Here is a 20056-nt window from a genome sequence, read left to right on the forward strand (position 1 = left end):
TTTAAAAATACACGGTCTATGCACATGCACTTACGGAAATTGAATGTGAAGCCTTTAAAACATTTCCAACCAGAAAACTATGGAATAGACAGTTTGTTATAAAGAGGGAGAAAATCTTGATTGACAAATTAAGTGTAATTACATGGATGTAACAAGTGGCAATGACTTAACAAGACCTCTTGGTGAGACCTGGGACATACAAACCCCCTGCAAGAGAATTTTGAGGCGGTAATTGTTTCGCTCTGCCCGTAGGTGTCCATCGTGTGCGCACGGCACTGGGATGCAGAAGTTAAAAAGGCAATTTTTCTCAACTTCTATGCTCACTGTGTACAAAAGTGAAAGAAACTTGACTTCTTTCTATCTATAGTGATATATAGATAAGTATATATACATCATGGCAAGCCGTGGCGGTGGGAGGGCGCGGGAGGCCGGCCTTGCTCCCCACAGCGCCCTGTGGCAGCGCAGCCCAAAGCCTCCTGTATGCATTGCAGAGGACATAAAAATATTTTAGCGATACTTTTATTTTTATAAAATAGTATAGATTTATGATAAATGTAAAGGTGTGTTTATAGCACGTCAGGTTTCTGTTGTGTTTTGCGCTCGACTAATATATATTTATCTGTCTATATTAATATATACAACCCGAGGTGTGTATGCCGGCAACATGCACTCAGCTTATGGAAAGATGGAGCTTCGCACCGCAAATAAAAAATCCCTGAGGAAAGACGTTGCCGCCTTTTTGTGCCAGGCGCCGCCGGCCCCGCCAGCCGCCGCGGGGCAGCCCCAGGGCGCTGCCCGCCGCCGCCGCGGCCCCTCAGGGGAAGGGAGGCGGTTGCGGCCGCGCTAACGGCCCCGGGGCGGCCCGGCCCTCGCAGCCACCGGCGCGGCGGGAAGCGGGCCCCGGCTGGGGGAGCTGCCGGGGGGCAGGCGGGGCGGCCGGGCCCGGCGGTCACCTCCGGGCGTTTGGCAGCAGTCACGCCGCGCTGAGGGGCTCGCAGGCCGCCGAGGGAGGCTCTGTGTGACTGGGGAAAGAGCTGGCCCTGAAACGTGCCTCGGGAAGGCGAACTGGCCCGTGATGTTCGCTAAAACCAGCTCGTAGTACCCTGCGTGTATCTTTCCCAATTACACACACCTCGCTAAAAAAGCGCAATCCGAAACAAACTCCTCAAGCTGAAAACGCTCAGGCTCAAACCTAGCGATAAAGCCAAGTACTTGGGAGTGCAGGGTAACTCCCGTTGCCCGTCAGCCCAGCTGTAGCTCCCAGCAGTTCGCTGAGGGCAGGTGGCGGATGCCGGGCCACGGGGGGGTGGGGGGGGGGGGAGCGGGGCTGGCCCCGGGGGGGGAAACGGGGCTGGCCCCGGGGGGTGAGCGGGGTTGGCCCCGGGGGGGAGCGGGGTTGGCCCCTGGGGGGGTGCAGGGCTGGCCCCGGGGGGTGCAGGACTGACCTTGCGCCTGGCTGCAGGCCCCGCTGGGCAGGAGTGCTTCAGCCTCTTGGCCAGCCAGCTAGAACAGCCAAAGTGCACTATCCCTGCCTAAAGCTGGGGTGACATCGCCCACGAAAGAAGGTGTAGCTATATTTTTCCAATTCATCGCGAATTAAAGATTACTGTTGGCTATTTTGTGTTTGTTAGGGAATGAGCAACTGTTTTTCTCTGTTCTAATGCTTTCCGACTACAAGAGGGTACATAACAAAAACTTCTACCTAGCAAAATTAATGTAAGATTGCAAGATAAATCGCACGCATGTGATCTGAAGTATTCAGATAAGTAAAATGTGTGATTATAAAGGCTTTAGATCACATGCATGCACCTAAAAAAAAAAAGAAAAAAAGATAAACTCGGTATCACTGTTGAGCTGACACAAAGAGCAGGAGTTAATGCAATATATAGCTACCAGCACCTCATCCACAACCTCTTACTGGGGTTGCAATGTATTGCAGATCATTGCAATGTACCTGACAGGGACTGGGCGAGACCAGGCCTCAACCTCGGGAAACTAGTAAGGCTGGGTTTTTTACATTTAGAGCCAACAGTATAGAGATGCCATTTCTCTCATTCATTTTACAAATGTTAATTGTCAGACATTGCCATTAAAGGATCCAAGAAATAGGTGGGAGCTGTCTGATGAGGATGACAGAACAGCAGCAGAAGCTGAAAACATGCTGCTTTATGAACCGGACTCTTTCCTCAGCCCTTTTCTGTAGTATTGCAATAAGTTGAATTAAAATGCTGCAAACAGCTGTCACAGGTGGACACAGTTAGGTTAAATGTTTGAGAAACACCAACCCTTGCAAGTCATACAGCTGCAGTAGAACTGGGACAGAGGAAGCGGTACCTCTGCCTGCCAAAATAACTGATGTGTGCTGGGCAGTAGGCTGTACTAGCCTTGACACATAGCCGATAAAAACCTGGAAAGGTGAGACCCTGCACGTTTGGCTATACAGGAATCTGCTTCTGTCTTGTGAAATAAGTAAATAGAGTAAGATGAATTTAAAAAAAATTACATCGGGGGGGGGGGGGGGAGGGGGCGGCAGGCACATGGAATTTCAGTATCAGCCAGTTCTCTTCCCCAGTTCTGATTAATTTACAATGCTATACAATGTACTGCAATAAACCCAAAAAGCACCTAATTCATCTAAACAAATATGTGGGTCACGAGAGGATTTTGTCCCTTCTGGTTTCATTCTCAGCTTCACAAAATCACAAGTCTTTAACGTCCTGAGGAATTACTCCTTCAGTAGAAGTGAAATGAATTATGCGTGAATGAACAATTGGGTTATCAAGGTTGTTCACTTAATGTTCCAGCTGTTCTATAGCACCATCTTAATGTTTATTGGAGATTTCTTTTGAATTTAGTCCTGTTCCATGGTAGTTACAAATAAATACATTGTGTTTCTTACAGCCGCTGTGCCAGTTAATAGCAAATACAAGTGCATAATGAATTTCTTGCGTTTTACCGCTGGAACTAGAAATGACAGAGGGTGGAAGCTTCATTCAAAGGAGATCCATTAATGTAATAATAGTGAAGCCAGAGATTAAAGCTGATAGGATTTGTGGAGAGTTTTGTACAGCACTTAACTACATTAATACTGTTTTTTTGCTCCTGGCCCTCCTAAGTGCTAGAACTTGGATATACTCAGGGTTCACAGGAAACCAAGCAAGTACAGTGCTGGCCACTGCTGCTTTGCCCTTCTCCAGCTGTCCTGCAGGCAGATGGATATCAGCTTATTTTGGGAGAGGTACCAGGCTGGAACACTGTAGAGCTGGTGGGCAACAGGGAGACTGTATTTTGCTGCAACATCAATGACCTGGATTTTCATAAGTACAGAGTTTTATTCACCGCAGTCTCTCACTGAAAGCACTTATATTTTGAAATGAGCGCTTCCTAAGGCATAAACAGTCCAGGTTCTGTCAATATTAACACATTTAAGCTCTGCAGTCCTTTATATTTGAGGCAGTTTGAAGGGCACAGTCAGGAGGAGAGGGTAGTTTGGGAGTTAAGGCCATGCCCAGGAGAGCACCGTTTGGGGCCTTCCCGCATGCACCAGCACACAATCACAAGAAAACCTGCTACATTTCAGTCCACAAAGGTATCAGAGCATGCTTCTGCTTTTAAAATAGCAAACACTTTTCTTTGCTTTGGTCTTAATTTCTTCAGGATTTTTGTTTTCCCCTCCTCCCCTGCAGGAAAACATAGATAATATTATTTAAGTGCCTCATGGAGAGTGATTTTTTTATCATTTTTTGCTGCAGCTGAGACAAGGAGTTCAGGGCTTGAGTTTTCTAATCTCATGTGCAAGTGGCTTCCAGAGAAAGGCTGAAAGCCACCACTGCTCACCTCCCCATTTTTCAACAGCCTCTCTAGGGCTGGGGATGGGAGTTGTGGAGCAAAAGCAGAAAACTGACCAAGGATAATGCCATCTCTAGCACCTCAGCTTGGTTGGTTTCACCCTCCTCCAAGGCAGGCAGATAGGTTAGGAACTGGGAGGTTCCAGCTGGAAACTTCTTCCAACAAAATACTTTTTTTTTTGTTCCAATCCTAGACCTACGCTACACAGTGAAGTACTGGCTAATAGGCCATGCTACTATCTGTGGAACCACCTGCAATGCTGCATTCACTTTTTGATCTGTTTTAAATCCACACCAAAGCTGAATCAACCTCAGACTATACAGTTAACCAGGGTAGAGCCAAGCTGGATCCAAGTACTGTGAGAGAGAACGCAAAGGAATATAGATGCTAGGATAAGAAGTAGAAATGTAAAATAAGAATAAACTTATTTGCATATACTTTGTAAGCTGTATTTCTCCTTTAGGAGGTGATGGGAAGTTGGACCCACTTAGTGAAAAGCAGTGTTAAATGCTTACTTATTTACAGGGACGCATTCCCTTATGCCTTTGCTTTCTGCCAGGCAATGTACTTGCATCACAACGGTATCTAAAATGTCAGGATACAGTTGGTTCTTTACACTTCCAGGTCTCTTAATGAAGCGCTAGATAATCTTACTTGCTATACTCATGTGTCAACCAATTAAGAATATACTGCCTTTTCCAGAACCAGTCATGTTACCACTCCGAATATTATGAATTCATGTAGGATTGTGACTTGCATGTTGTTCTGATTTGGTTTTAATTAAAAGGAGGAAGAAATTCCTGGATATCTTTCATTCTTTCAACTTCTAGAAAGTTTCCTATGTCAAAGACTCATACCGATATGCCAGATCCACTCTTTTCTTGGCCACAAATGTCTCAGAAAACATTCGTACATCGTTAGACACAGCTCAAAGGTACAGAGAGAAAGAAGGTGGCATTGCCATAAGGACAGGATTAAAGTTGACTGGGTGTTACCACAACTGGTATTCCAGGTGTCTCAAAAGTAATGCTGCCTTTTCCTCTTGATCTTTTTCCCCCCAATATCTAGAGTATGAAGCTTCTTTTTTGCTCCTGATTTGTCAACATATATTCTCAACCTCAACTTCATTTTAAAAACACTTCTGAGTCAGGTAAATTCAGCAGTTTGCAAACAACCCTATGCCAGAATGCTGGTACCCTGAGCAATTTTCAGTTTGGCCCATAATCAGTTGTGAAAGGAAGAAGTGGTTAGTCTTTGCATCCTAACAGAGTGGCATGAATAAAGAAATGCAACGTTTGTCAAGGCTTGGGAGCGCTAGGCAGCAAAGACAGGCTGCCCAGCATAAAAAACAAAGACAAAGAAATCCTGTCACTCGGTGTCTCCTATCAGCTGTAACCTGCAGGGAGCTGCACTTACAAATAGCCAAACTACATTTACACTGATACTGATCCAACACAAAAGTGTTGCCAAAATAACATTATGACTGTATCCAAATACAGTCCCCTTCTGATGACTTACAGGTAACGAAGGCATTAAAACAGTGTTCTTCAGTGAGCAAAAAATACTCAGAGTTGGGTGAGGCAGAAAACCATATTGTCCCTTTAGAAGACAGAAACATTTTTTGCTTTCTGCAACTCTGATGTAACAAGATTAGAAAGTGAGAACATTCAGACTGAACCATACTGAGACGATCAATACAGTTACGCTTGGCACAGATACCAAAGGCACTTTCTGCAGTAGAGATCCACACAGACAGCAGGCTGGGGTCTCAGCATCTGCCCTGCTCTAGTTCTGCCCTGGAGAGCAGTGAGTTAGTTCACACCTCACTGTGACCCCGACCCTGTAACTACTGAGCAGTTACTGTCCTGCACCACAACCCAGCTTCAGGCTCCAGCTCCAGCGCAGCCCTCAGCATGGGGAGGGCTTTAAACCCGCCCCCACTGCATTCGTCAGCGGGACACCAACAAAGGGCTTTTTGCTCTGGCAGTAAATTGTTTATTGGCCTCTTAGGTATATGCAAATTACTTAGACTAAGTTTAAATAATGTTAGTTCTGGGCGGAATTTACTCCCAAAAGCAGAAGACTAAACTCCCCAGACCTCTTAAGCATGGAATGCTGTGCACATCAATGGAAACACTCCAGGCAGATGTACTCACCACTGTGACTACTTTATTTTTTAAAACAGATTTAGTTTTTGTTCTGTTTAGTGCCTTCTGCAACATCACTCTGAGGACATTTCTGATGTACCTCCAAGTTAGAATGCCAGCAGTTTTGTAGGGAGATACTAATCCTTAATAATTCAACATGTTTAGCTGGAATAAATACAAACAAGCTTCTTCAGGTCTGAAAGAGAAGCAGCAAACTTCAAGGCAAGTATGGGTTGAGAACAACTGTTCTGACTTTGCTTTAGATTAATATTATGACCAAGTTGTGAAAGAACAGAGACAGATGAGAAAAGGTTTGTAACATGACAGTGAGGTATCTTCCAGCAAGATAAAAAATTAGCTCCATCAGACATTTTGAACACAGCCGGCTAGAATGCATGAAGAGATCTCAGGCCCCGTTATTGTGGTTTTGTTACAGAAGAGAAAAATAAACACAAATTTGAAGCAGCCCTTTCAGTTTGGTACCTGTCCCGCAAACACTATCTGCGATTAGTTGCCATGGCACTAGCAGGCAGCTGGATATTTGAAGGCACTGTAGAAGCCACTTGGACAAAGGCAGTTAATTTTTTTTATATGCGAAATAACCACTTTTTTCCTCCAAGTCTCCCTCATTTTTAAGGGGATTATCTGCTCATAGATAATCATGGCCATTTGAAAGCTGAACCCAGCCTGCAAGTCTCTCTACAGCGACTTTCATCCAGACCATTGTGATAAAGTGAGATCAGGAGGAGGAAAACAGCAGCAGCAAATTATTCCAGTAGTAACACCAAGTAAATTGCTGTGCAGCTTTTATGGTTTGACTAATTGTCTCATTAAGACACATTTCTGATCACTGAAATGGATCTCAAGTATTATTAATCACTGAAAAAATTGTACCACTAAGAGCCTCTCTCCCTCCTATCCTTGGCATTATTTGCCATGGAAAACACACAAAGGCTCCCGTTGATTGGAGCCCCGCTGCTGCACAGTTGGCAGTCAAATGGTACTAATGGCACAATAACACAATATAACTAAAATAGTTTGCCTTTTGGAGTTACAATCTCTTATAATATGATTAAGCTCTGTTATGAGCGTTTCCTTGTGTTTTGCAAATGGCTCCAAAAAAAAAATCTGACAGTTTTTCCGGTAATTTCTTAAAAAGGGGAGGGGAAAATAAAAAATCATTAGCTACCAAGAAACAAATTAACAACACTTGATACATTAAGAAAAAGATGAAAACAACTGCATCGAGCACAGGCTGCACAGCAGCATGGTTGTGTGGCACCCCGTCCACTCCCCCTTGCACCTCCGAAGGCCAGGTCTGCTACACTTAATTGCAGGCACTTTATCGAAGCCCTCAGCTTCGGAGCTGGCTTGCTCTAGGCTGCCTCTGTAACTGATGGAGAGAGGTGTCTCCGCAGAGCAATTCAGATATCTCCTAAGTATAGACTGGAGGATCTCCGGGCACCTCATTTAGGTACTTTTTTGGTGTTTGGTTTCAAACACTATTAAAAGAGATGAAGCTTCTTCCTCATATGAGAGGCTGGTGTTATCCCACACACTACTGGTATGCTCCTTACGTTCTCAGCCAACAGCAAGATTTTGCTTTTGGCCATCAGTCCCAGCGGTTGCACAAGCCATGCATGGCAACAAGACATTTCCCTTTACCAGAGCTGTAGGTGTTTATCTCACATATTACCATATTAAAGACAGCAGCCACTTAATTTTCAAGCAGCTTATTCTCAGAAGCCTAATGCAAAAGTGGCACAGCTATTGGTAGGAGAGATGTACACTTTCATCGTGGCCAGCCTGATCAAAAAAAACCCCTGAAAAAGCCTAGGAGCTCTTTTGTGGAGATGGAAATGGTGCCTGGAAAGGAAATCACTCCATAGAATTACTGAGGAAGAGTTGAAAAGATCTGATTTTTGCTTAGACAGGTTTTGCTCATTTTAAAGTGACTGTAGGATGGTAATCAACTTCCCATAGGTACACCTCTGATCACGTACTCAGAAAAATAAAGCAAAATACAGCTGTTACCAGCACAGGTGTCAGAAAAGAGTTTAAACTTCATTAGAGCAACAAAGTTGAATTAATGTAACGGAGTTTTTTTGGATAAAAGATATCAATGTTACTATACATAGTTAAATTTCCTTCCTGACCATTTTGCATATTGGCCATCCAGCGTCATGATATTAAACACGGTAGCACTAAGGACTTCCATGCATCATTCTTAAACATTAAGAGAAAGTCTGTGACAGATTGGCTTTGCAGCTTGTAAGACATTACTTCTCCATCTCCTTTACCTGAAATGGAGATAACAGCTTTGAATCATAGAGAACTTGTGGACCCTAAAACATTTTCCAATTCTCCAGTAAAAAATTCTATAGAACTAGCTGTATGGCACTCCACAATTAGTGCAAGGGCTTTAGTCCAGTAAATTCTTCACCACCATTCCTGTCCCTCAGCTTAAAAGAGAGGGGACAAAGGGATAATTCTGATGGTTGCTTTAACCTGTCCAGATCTCTTTTGGTTATTTTAAGGCATTTTTGTTTATAACATTGAGAATGTTCCCTATCAAGGCCCACACACATTACGAGTTGAAAACAGCCCAAGAGAATATGTGCGGGATTCTTCTGCTCTGTCAAGGCACATATTTACAAGAGTCTGTATAGGCTCATTCAAGTGAGAGGCAAGATGCATTATTAATTTCAGGTGACTCCAAAATGTGGCCATTTCCTTGCTACAACTTTCAGTTTTGATCAATTTTGTAAGGCAGTTTTAAAAAGAGAGAGGGTTGTTCTGCACCCACACATAGGCAGTACCCGTCGGGCACAGACATCTTTGCTCACATACATGCACATATGTAAATGTAACCAGGAAAGCATCCACCAAGGTTAGATGAAGCGCAGCCAGAAACATTACAAACTAGTGGCCTTTGTCATAGCCTTTGGAATTAATTCTAGGGAACAGACTACATTACAGAGATTTCTGTTTACTTCCCTTTGGGCTTTGTTACAGAGACAGGTACCACAAAGTTACAAAGTTCTGCATAAATCTATTGAGCTCATCAGCTGCGCAGTATTGTGCTCGCCATGAAAAATACAGTTTTACTGTTAAGTCTAATGAGGGGCCTGAGGTCTGTGATAAAGGTCTAAGAAAAAAAAAGGAATAAATAATAATAATAATAATAATAATCACTCTTCATGTAGCATGTTTCTAATTTTTTAATGCACGTAAATATCAGAACAGTGATGCTGAAAAGAGGGAAAAATATTAGTTTGTTGGGGTTTTTTTCTGACAGTCACTGCAGAAGCTATTTATGTGCAGTCATATACTGACATGCATACTCAGATATATTTTCCCAAAGCCTCTAAAGTTTTGCCTAAGCAAGAGCTTCAGAATGTGAATGTGTAAATAAATTAAAGAATGTCTGCTTTATAATGAGAAGGGTGTATTGTGGTATAAATATTGCAGAGCACATTAAATAAACATGGTCACATATGACCAGGTATCTATTAAATGAGCACATCACAGGAGAAGTTAATTATCTAAGAGTGTAACGAGGAACCGTTTAGAACCGCTGGAGATTAGGTTGCTTTATTTCTATTTAACTTTCCTTCTGAACAGGCAGTAGGTTGTTGCAATGAAAAGTCCCCAAGCAACACAGAGCTTCAGCTCTTCATCAGCTCTAAGACGACAGAGTTTTGTCAATAATTTGAAGTTCTGATAAACCAAAAATTTTCCTCAAATGAATTTTGTGCCAAATATGCTGGCACAAACCAGTGTTTAAGATGTAAAGGTGCAAAATATTTATGATTCTTTTGATACCTTAAGCTGCTCAGGGGAAAGAAGATTACTTACATGGTAAGTATGTATTTCTCTCCTGTGTTGCACCCCAACAAAAAGTATACACAGACTTCTTCAAAACTGGTTGCTAGTGTGCGGTGGTGCACTTCTCCCCTTCTCCGGGCTGTCCTGGGACCTTGGGAGCTGCTGGCTAGGGCTTGGTGCCCTGGGTGATGAGTCAGGGTTAGGCACCACTGGCTGCTCCGGTAACTCCTACCCAGCGGAGGCAGAGTGTGGCACCGCCTGTGCTGGAACTCCCGTTCACTGGACAAAGCAGGGAAGAAGAATGGGAATGATCAGTTATTCCCTGACAGCCCCGGAATGTTCTCACCAGATCATAGTCCAAGTGGCAACCAGGTGGAACAATGTACTGTTTCTGGAAATTTTGAGAAAGTTGCTGGCTCGGGTTGAGGTCAGGGTGGAAATTTGCTAATGACTAAAGCCAGTCATCTCACAGCCTTATAAACAGTGACCCTAAAGTGAGACCCTTTGAGCTCTCCTGGATCGTAGCAGGCTGCAAACAGCATCTCCCTCCGAGCGAGATGCTGCTCAGGGCTTGCAAACTACTAACTCTGCAATACTACATGGAGGGGCCGTCACGGAGAGTTGATGATGAAGCCTGGGCTGACTGATTCCCCTGCTCCTCGAGGCTCAACCCTTCACCTGTTGAGGGATGCAAAGGTGTGAGACACGAGTATTTCACTGAACTCAAGGGAAAACTTTTAGTAGGTACACCTTTGCTGTAATACATTGCAAGCTTAAAGTAGTTAGGTTGTTTTAAATCACAGAAGTACATAATCAAGTGTTTTCCTGCTAAAATCCTATGAAATGTCAGTAATCTTTCTCTCCCCTATTAGATCTAATCTATTGCCCAAGCTTGAGACCAGGAATAGATCCAGCTGCATCCAAATGCTGTGGGAGTTTAGAAAGCAAGGGGGTCAGTTCCAAACCTCGTGACTCAGTGGGAGAATTCCCCTTACCCCTAATATTTCTCTAGATCTAATCTGCCATGCAAGTCTGAGACTAGGAATAGATCCAGCTGCACCTAAACTCTGCACGAGTATAGAAAGCAAGGGGGTCTACCCTAAACCTCATGACTCAGTGGGAGAATCTCCTTTACCCTTTTATACCTTTGATTTTACAAACTGTTGCTGCTTCTATTCTGATTTGATTTCAGTGTGACTTATCTCTGCATTTACTCCACATAATAAGTAATAGAGTGGATCTTTCCATCAAATCTTGCGTAGTCACATTCCCACAAATTCATATTAAATCTATTTCACTTAAACTCTTTGGTGGTAAATCTTTAAGCAACCTGACCTACCACTTCCTTCATGACATAGTGTCAGAGACTAACATCCCAGTACTAATGTATAACTTTACTGAATTAACAAGATTTTTCCAGACCTGAAAACAATTGTGTGTTTCAGTCCACTCACAAAAACATTAATTCTGACGGAATCTGGTTTTGCTTGGGCCATGGAATTAATGAAGAAATCTGTCCACTATTAATTCTATTCAATATAATCAACACTGCAAACACTGTACAGTTAAGGATGTGTTTGTGCAAACCGCTCTAGCACAAAGAACAGCTGATGAAGAAGGATTTAATCACATAAAATTCTTGAAAGCAAGATGAAGCCAATCCCTTCACATTACTTAAGTACTGCTTAAACCCTGTAATTAACATATAGTAATAAATATTTCATCTTTAACAAGCCTATTGGGAGCAGTTTGTTAAACATTTATTTCTAGTCACAGGGAATTACGTACAGTCATTTTATCATGTTCTGTATCAGACAGTTCTATTTTATCCTTTTTATTTTATCCACAGCAGTGGAGACACTCATTTAGGGAAATAAATTCCTCCAATACGGGGAAAACACACTCTTTCTTCAAATGTGTTTTGCTTTTTACTCATTCAGTTTACCCTTGCCAAGTCCTGGCCAGCACACAGTGACAGCTCGCATTTACTTGATGGCCTCTGCTGTGGAACTGATGTACTACAGGTACGGGACCTTTACTGGACCCCCCAGCCAGACCACCCAAGGCATCGTTGCAGAAGCAATCGTGCAACCTGGGCAAGGTCATTTTGGGACACTAGAGAGGAGAAGAGAGGTCTCCTCCATGGCACAGCCAAGCCCCAGAGAGGTGATACCAGGGGTGCATTTTCAGGCACCTTCCAACATGGACCTGCACTTTTTCCTTTACCCCAGGGAGCATTGCAGGCATGGGGAGAAATCCCCGAGAGCACTAAACATCGCTGCCCTTCAACCAAGTCCCTGCGCAGACAGCTGTTATTCCACTGCTAGGCCAACTGAAATGTGGTCACGTAAGCCACTATGTAAACACGCCCATTACTTTGATAATGTCTAACGTCCATCCAAGGAAAATAATCGAGAGCCAAGCTGCAGTCTTAGGCAGAGCTTCTTCACTTGTGATAGCCTGAGCACACCCTCCCCCCTGAAAGGGAGGAGGATACAGAGATAGAGCTGGCTGGGGTATGACATGGGCAGAAAGTTTCTCTGTGCTCCTTTATGAGAGTGTCAGTGAATTTATGGGCTATTGAATAGGAACTAAAGATTTCTGCAGCAGAATTGGGTTTGTTTCCTAGTAGCTACCTGATAAACTGTGCTAGCAGCAGGGGTGTGCTTGGTGGAAACCTTTGCTCTGCCTGCAGTGCAGTTGGAGTCACTGCTAGAGCAGAGGAGTAATGCGTTCTCCAGAAAGGGAACCATTCTGCTTGTTCTGAGAGGTAAAAATTAATGTTTATATTTCAGTGTTTCATGCAGCATCTTTAGTGATGACTACAATTATTCTCCCCTCCAAACAAACTTGATCTCCACTTGCCATTAAGGACTGCGTCACTTAACTATCACAAAGGAACTGCCTGGTGCGCTTATTAATAATTGAAAACTTTGATTAAAAATGTTTCACAGATTTCTTCAAAGCTAATAAATTTCTAAAATATTCTTTTTCATGAATAAATTTTCCTTTTGTTCTTTTATTCCTTTTGGATAATAGGCTAAATTTTAAATAATGGCTTTAAGAAAAGCACAAGCTGAAGTAAGTGTTGAAAGTATCTAAAATCAGAAGTGGTTTCAACAATTAAAAAAAAGGCAAGAATTAGACAAGAGGCAATATTCATCTGTTTTGTTCTTGCGAGTATGTCAAATTTCTATTTCAGTCTGCATGCTGTTTCATCGATATCTTACACTGATGATTAAGAAAATGTACCCACTTCATCTCTTTGTTCTGCATAAACATGAAGAAAACCTTTCAACCATCATTTTTTAATCAGTAGAGTCCATCAAATCAAGACTCCTGTTGCTACACAATTGGACTTCACAGAACTACTAAATGACCAAAGGGAACAAAAAAATACACAAAACTTTTTGATCAGAGCTAATAGAAATCTTGGACGTCTTTTACCATTTAAAGTTTCACATTGTAGTTATTCTACTTAGTAACTTCTACTACCCAAGAGCAAGGGCAGAAAGATACATACAAAATTACCCTCATCTGCAAAGATTTTTTTTTGGGTGCTATAATGCTGCTTTTTTCATCAACACAGAAAGGTTGTGACCGCTACTGATCAAAGCTCCAGGACCTGCAATCTTGTCCACAGGACATGGAGAGAGGGAAAAGCAGAGGTCCAGCATGTGTCCCATCCAGGCAGATCTTGCTCAGGGACGATGGCTGCAGCCTGGCAAAAGGCAGGTCATTCTTCACCTCCCCCCAGGGAGGGAGAATTGATTTTTGAAGGGGTTGCTTTGTTGTGTTGTTTTTTTAAAAAAACCCAAACACATGCATTTCTCCATTGTCTTTCACGCAAAGGTTTCCTCACCTTTTCCAAACAATCCTCGCTGCACCTGCACTGCGAGTGGCAGCATTTTACATCCCAAGCAGCTTCTGCCGGTGACTTGCGCCAGAAATCCACAGCCACACTCGGGGTTTTTCTCTAGGCCTTAAAGCCCTCAGAAGCTCTGATAATAATTCCAAAGACAGTGCTCCCCCCTCCCCGGGGCAGGATGAGGCCCCTGCCCCTACCCAGTTCCACCAGCCAGGTCTCTTACCTGCTGGTAGGAAGCAGACGCAGCCGGCAGCCTGTGCGCCCGCTCTCTCCTGAGCCTGCCCCAGCGGCCACCCCTCAGCCTCGTCGGCCGACTCTGGCCCTCCCTCCTGCAGAAACGGCCAGCCATGCCCCACAGGGGCCCAGGCAGGGACCCCTCCTCCCCTGCGGGTGCCCAGGGGCCCAGCCACAGCCTCCCACCCTGGGGGAAAACGTGCCGTATCTGAAGTATTTAGGGGACAATGGCAAAGGAGATAGAGATGGGCCAACTGGGACCAAAATCTGGGATTTAACCAGCTGACCATAGGCTGCCTTTGCTTGGCCATCCCCACGCCGGCCAGTCCCATCAGCCATAATTAAGTGGTCACTTTTACAGGGTAACTCGTTAGGCTGGCAGATGCCCTGACATCCCCTCATGGCATCCCATAGCCCAGTGCCAACATGCGGAACTGCCTGTAAAATTGAAGCGTACTGAATTCACCGAACCAACACTAGACAATAGCAGACTCTGCTTCCACCTTTGACCAGACTTGTTAACTTTACAAAGATATTTAATTTACTTTTAGGGATTTTCTGGCTTTACATGACTTTTGAATACGCCTCTATTTCACATTTTAAACAACGTTTCAAGTCGTCTATGCCACTGGCAAAACCCTAGGTCGAGCAACAATATCTGTGACACATGCATAAAGTTAACAGCAATCAAAAAGACTTTTAAATATATATATGTATATATTCGCATATGCGCAGAGCAGAAGTTCCCAAGCTTTCATTTTGTTATTAGCAGCAGCAGCGGTTATTCCCAACTCTGCATATGTGGGCAGCAGAACATCCCTGCTCTTTGTGCATCAAGGTAAGAGCTACCAGAGCTCTTGAGACAGAAGCCAGAGTATGGCCAAGGGGTTCTTAAAAAAAAATCCAACCAACAACAAACCCAAAGCAAACAAACAAAAAGAAGCAAACACCACCACCCAACACACACACTTTCATCTACTCAGTTCAAACGCATACACACCCCTGTTTCTCGGCCACTCTCACACATTAATTTTTACCTCTCAGAAGCAGCAGAATGGTTCCCTTTCTGGAGAACGCGTTACTCCTCTGCTCTAGCAGTGACTCCAACTGCACTGCAGGCAGAGCAAAGGTTTCCACCAAGCACACCCCTGCTGCTAGCACAGTTCATCAGGTAGATACTAGGAAACAAACCCAATTCTGTGACAGAAGCTGTTTGTCTTAGCAAGTCTTTTGCTGTTGTGGGCACGCATGGCGTGGTATCTCACCCACAGATACGATGAAGGCAATTGATTCTCACATGGGCTGTTTCTTCCTTCTGAGATACAAAGCCGTGATTTGGATTTCAGTGCAGACTATTTGCAGGAGAGGACTACATAATACTTCAGTCCTTTACAAACACTGCACAAAGATTAACTGATTGCTATTTAGTATGTAAAAAGTATTTACCTTGTCAGTTCTAACAAAGTATTTGTTTGCTGTGAGATCAGAGAGATATTCTTAACCTGGTTGAAAGCTGCCATTACAGAAACCTGCATTCATTGTTGATAATGCACCTATTTAATGTGCATCTACTTGAGAACTCACTGCAAGAGTTTCTTTTCAAGAGCCTTGTTCAAGAAAAGTAGCAGAATTCTGTAAACCAGTATAATCTATGCCTGTTGCAATTTATAATGCTTTAGTAAGCTTTTGAACATTTACTATCTGAAAGTGCAGGCAACAGGAAAAGTAATTCAATAGAAACATATGTTGAGCCAACATGTTTAGAGAAATGAACTCCAGTGTTTATAAATTAGAGAAGTTAATTCCAGTCTAGTTCCAGTATTTTAAAAATGCTGCTTGAAATAGAAATGTGTTCATTTATTAAAAAAAAAAAAAGTTAGAATAAACCAAAATACTCTAATATAACCTCAATGCTATTACTACTTTTAACCCAATTGTTTTGAATAATTATCTTTTCCTAGTCCAGACGCTGTCTCCCTCACTGCTACCACATTTAAATAAGCCATTGTTGAGGAAACAAACAGAAAATGGAAAAATGAGCTGCCCTAGCACTCTTACGGATGGGATGCTAATGCCAGCACTCAACGGAGAAACTGTCAAAAATAACAGCCATAACAGAGAACTTCTTTCTTACATATTTTTATTTTATTGAGTTTTTTACATTCCTTGATGGAATTTTTATGCAACTATTATGCCACAATCTATGATACACAATGAAAATGGAAATCTGTTATTTACCATTTACACGTCGATGTTAATTTTGTTTTCTGCCTCTGGATATACTGTGGCATAAGTGCATTTATCATACTTCATGCAGCACTGACCTGCCTTATGCAGACTGCAAATACAATAAACGGTGCCAGCAATATTCAGCTGCACTCAGTTCTTGCCACACAAACAAGCATTCATAAAAGCATTAAAATACTTTGGGTGATGGTTACTGCCTATCAGCCTAAAATTTGGAGCTATAGAAATGGACAGGAGACAATATTTACTGCTGTCAACTGCAGTACCTTCCAAGTTCATTAGGCTTCAAAAGACTGAATTAATTTCAATATTTCAGGTAAGAGAAAAACCCCAAGGCAACCAGCCTGATTTAAAAGGATGCTGCTGAGTTTCACAAACATTAGACTAAGTTTGATTCTGAATCCCATGGTAAGTACCTTAGCACATCAATTTTATGCTGTGACAGAAGGATTCTTTTTTTCACCATCGTGTTGTCTCCAGGCCAAATAAAGGGACAGCACAAGGCACACGTCCCTTTTTGGTAATCTGTTCGGACAAGTAGTATCCGATTACAGCTCAAAGTTTTTAATACATCGTTTTATTTTGACGAGACAGGAAGCTTTCCAGCATCACCTGATTCTTTGGTTCAGGCATATACTGTCAAGCCTTATTATCTCACAGCCAATACAGCAGCAGCAGGGTAAAACTTACTGCCAAGAACACATACATGTCCCAGGAGCACGCTCAGGACAGGGAATTGGAGACGGGGGTGAGGTCTCGTCTATGTTTTCCAGTCACTTGTTAGGATATATCGAAGTGGCTGCTCAGCAGATCCAGCACAACCCTGCAGGCCCTGCACGGGGCCCTTGTGCAGCCAGTTACTGCTGCCTGCCTCAGCACAGGCCTGGCCATTCCTCTGCGTCCCACCACACCACTCACTGTGTTGCCCACGCAGCTCCCTCTGCCAGCCAGCACAAAGGCAAGAAATGTCCTGCCACTACACAGTCCAGCGTTGCGGAAACCGGCAGTCACAATGTTCACCCAGACCCAGGTTCTCCTGGGCAGAGGCAACAGGACTTCTGACCACACTAGTTCTTATATGAAGAGAGGAGAGGGAAGCGGTGCCCACTTGCCTTCTGGCCCTGCGGAGGCATGGCAGGCAGCGGCATCTGAGACCACCCCGCTGCAGTGCCTCCCAGGAAGCCAAGCACCGTCTCCTGGGAAGAGAAACAACCCCTGCTGTCCATGCTGAAAGTACATGGCGACCGATATCCTAATTGACAAGTAAACACAAGGGACAAAACAACAAAAAAATCAATGACTACTTGTACAAACCCACAGCATGTGCCTTTGGTCAATCAGCAACTGTTGCTTGCCCACCTTCCTCTTAATATAAACAAGGGTGACTAAATCAGGAATTGCCACTTCAGAGTTGAATTAATGTCAGCAAAGAGATGTGAGGCAGGGATTAGCACTGGACAAAGCAGAGAACCCACTACGTGTTGCACAAACACAGATTTCTCATCCAAACACAATCTTTTTACAGGTGCTACCAGGTCAAAGAAAAGCAGATCCTAGTAGTTTGGTGAGGGGAAGTGCTCATCCAAAATGAGGATGTTCACAGGACACCACAGCTCCCTAATATCACAGAGCATCAAAGCAGGCAGCCCAAGGAGTGGGAGAAATCGGTACTGTCATCTCTCACTTTTGAAGTCATTTGATGCTGAATGCTGCTTATCACCCATTGCTCTGTGAGCTGTGGTCTTGTGTAGACCTCTTTCCTCCTCAGCTACCCCCAACAAATCTTTTCTTGGTCCCTTTTATTTCTGCCTTCATCACCCTCCTCCACCTTACCTAGGTGGTCTGCACCACTTCTCTTATCACCCATAGTTCAGCAACTTTGTAATCAGAGTCCCTGTTCCCAGCCTCCTCCTCACATCACTGTGATGGACCTTACCATCTCCTTTCAACAACCACAGCCAGTATGTTCCCCTACCAAAGTCATCTATCAACTCTTTGCTTTTCAGTTTCATTACCCTTCTCCAATATATTTAGAAGTAACTGTCAACCACTTTCCTTACAACAATGCAACTTGTTTCCGTAGTGGTTCCCAAACACCCTCTCTTCTTTTTCAGGGATGGGCACAACTATCATGCTGTCCATGCCTGCTCTACTTACTTAAGTAGTTAGTGCCCACAGACTGAGACTGCAGCCTCACTGAGCCAGACACTGCATCCTTGGATAGGAGACTCTCCTTCTGCCAAAGAGGTCCCCAATCTAAATTGCCAAGTGACAAAAAATGGTGGAAAGTAAATAGGAATAATTTTTTTTCCCCTTACAAACTGGGGAGCAAGGGGCAGATTAATGAAGCCAGCTGTTGGATTGTTTTATCTGGTAAAGCAAAGCCATGTAATTTCCAGTATTTTTCCCACTTTTATATCCTCTTTCAGATGCAGTGATTTGAGAGATTATATCAGAGATGGGTCGGTGCCCTGCAGCTAGAACGTCTTTCCCTCAAAGGCCTCCAGGTTGAAAGCTGTATCCAAGAATCTTCTGAGCGACACCAGATGTGTGTTCTTGTTGCCTGTGGCAGCTGCAGCAGCAGGCTCTCGGCCAACGTACCTTTGTGACAAAAAGAATTGGGCAGACAAATGAGGTGAGAAGAGAGACTATTTTGACACAAACAAGCATGAGAACATGTTGGTAAATGCATTCAAGTCAGCTTGGCAGATTTGGACATTTAATCATCAATCTTTCTTAAATAAAAATCAATCTAAGGTGCACCATCAGTTATAGCTTCTGGTCAGCTTCCGCCTCTTTTCCTCCTCCCATCAATATTAAACTGCGCTTTCTCCCCCATCCCTCCCAGGGCAGCCAGCTCGTAATTAGGTAACTTGCTTTTGGCGATAAAGACTCTTATTCCTCCGACAGCTGCATGGGCAGATCTGAGAGTCAATCATCTAAAACAAATGCAAAGGTACCTGGACTGAGCTCTTAAAACATCTGTTTCCTCCAGATTTTGAGTGAAATTCTTACAAAAGACAATCTTAGATGACAAGAGAGAAAAATCCAGGAGAGCCAAGTGCTGCGTTAAGTGGCAATAAATACAGAGCTAGTTGCTACTGATTTTCTTTTAGAGGTACTAGGAGGAGCAAGATAGGCATGATGTCTTTGAGAAATTGCCATCTAGACTTTTCCCTCCTTCACCTAAGACCCCAAACTGATTTGTAAAAATTCTGACTTACCCATGAATAACATCCTTACATCAAAAACAAATCTAAAAGCACAAAAAAAACCCCAAACCCATCTAAATTTTAAAGTAAAAAAAAGCCCAGGACCAGGAGGTAGAGCAATTGCTTAAAGTCTTATACCATATAGGTCGAGTGTGGTTCACAATAGTGCGGAAACGAGGTTTGACATAATCATAATATCCACTGTTTTTGTGTTCCTCCTGACACCAAACTAGATCAGCACTTGGATACTTCTCAAGTTCTTCTTTCAGCAAGTCAAAGGGGAATGGTGAGATCTGGAAAGAGAGAGCAATAACTGGCAAAGCTTTCTCTTACATGGTGTTAGCCCATTATAAGAAAGCTTTTTACCTATCAGGTGTTACAACCAACTATTGTATTTAACTATTTAGTACCTAATATAATTGAACTATTTAGTACCCAATATAATTGCCGTATGTTCTTTAAAGTGATTCATATTTCTTTAGTTGATTTCATGCTGTCAGAAGCAAATACACACTTATTTTATAGTTGCATCAGTATGAACAGAAGTAGGTCATAGTCCAGATCTCCTGCATCCCAATAGCTTTTCTAGTGAGGCAGCTGTGACAACACAAGTCCTTAGTTAGGAAATGGCAATATAGCTGCAAAGAGTACTATTTGCAACATGCAAACCT

General features: G+C 43.2%; 1 protein-coding gene across 8 annotated transcripts in view; it reads right to left on the reverse strand.

Moving 5' to 3' along the window:
• Window positions 1-1434: 1434 nt before the first annotated feature.
• OGDHL (oxoglutarate dehydrogenase L) overlaps window positions 1435-20056 on the reverse strand; it is an 83411-nt gene continuing 64789 nt past the window's right edge. For all 8 annotated transcript variants that reach the window (XM_080402787.1, XM_080402789.1, XM_080402785.1 and 5 more), the window contains 2 exons: window positions 19524-19678; window positions 1435-18774 (listed from right to left, as the gene is read on the reverse strand). In XM_080402787.1, the coding sequence (XP_080258913.1) occupies window positions 18651-18774; window positions 19524-19678 (279 nt within the window). In that variant the 3' untranslated portion in view covers window positions 1435-18650. The remainder of the gene's footprint in view (window positions 18775-19523; window positions 19679-20056) is intronic.

This window comes from Falco punctatus, assembly GCF_963210335.1.
Source record: "Falco punctatus genome assembly, chromosome: 9".
In the NCBI taxonomy this organism is placed as follows: Eukaryota; Metazoa; Chordata; class Aves; order Falconiformes; family Falconidae; genus Falco; species Falco punctatus.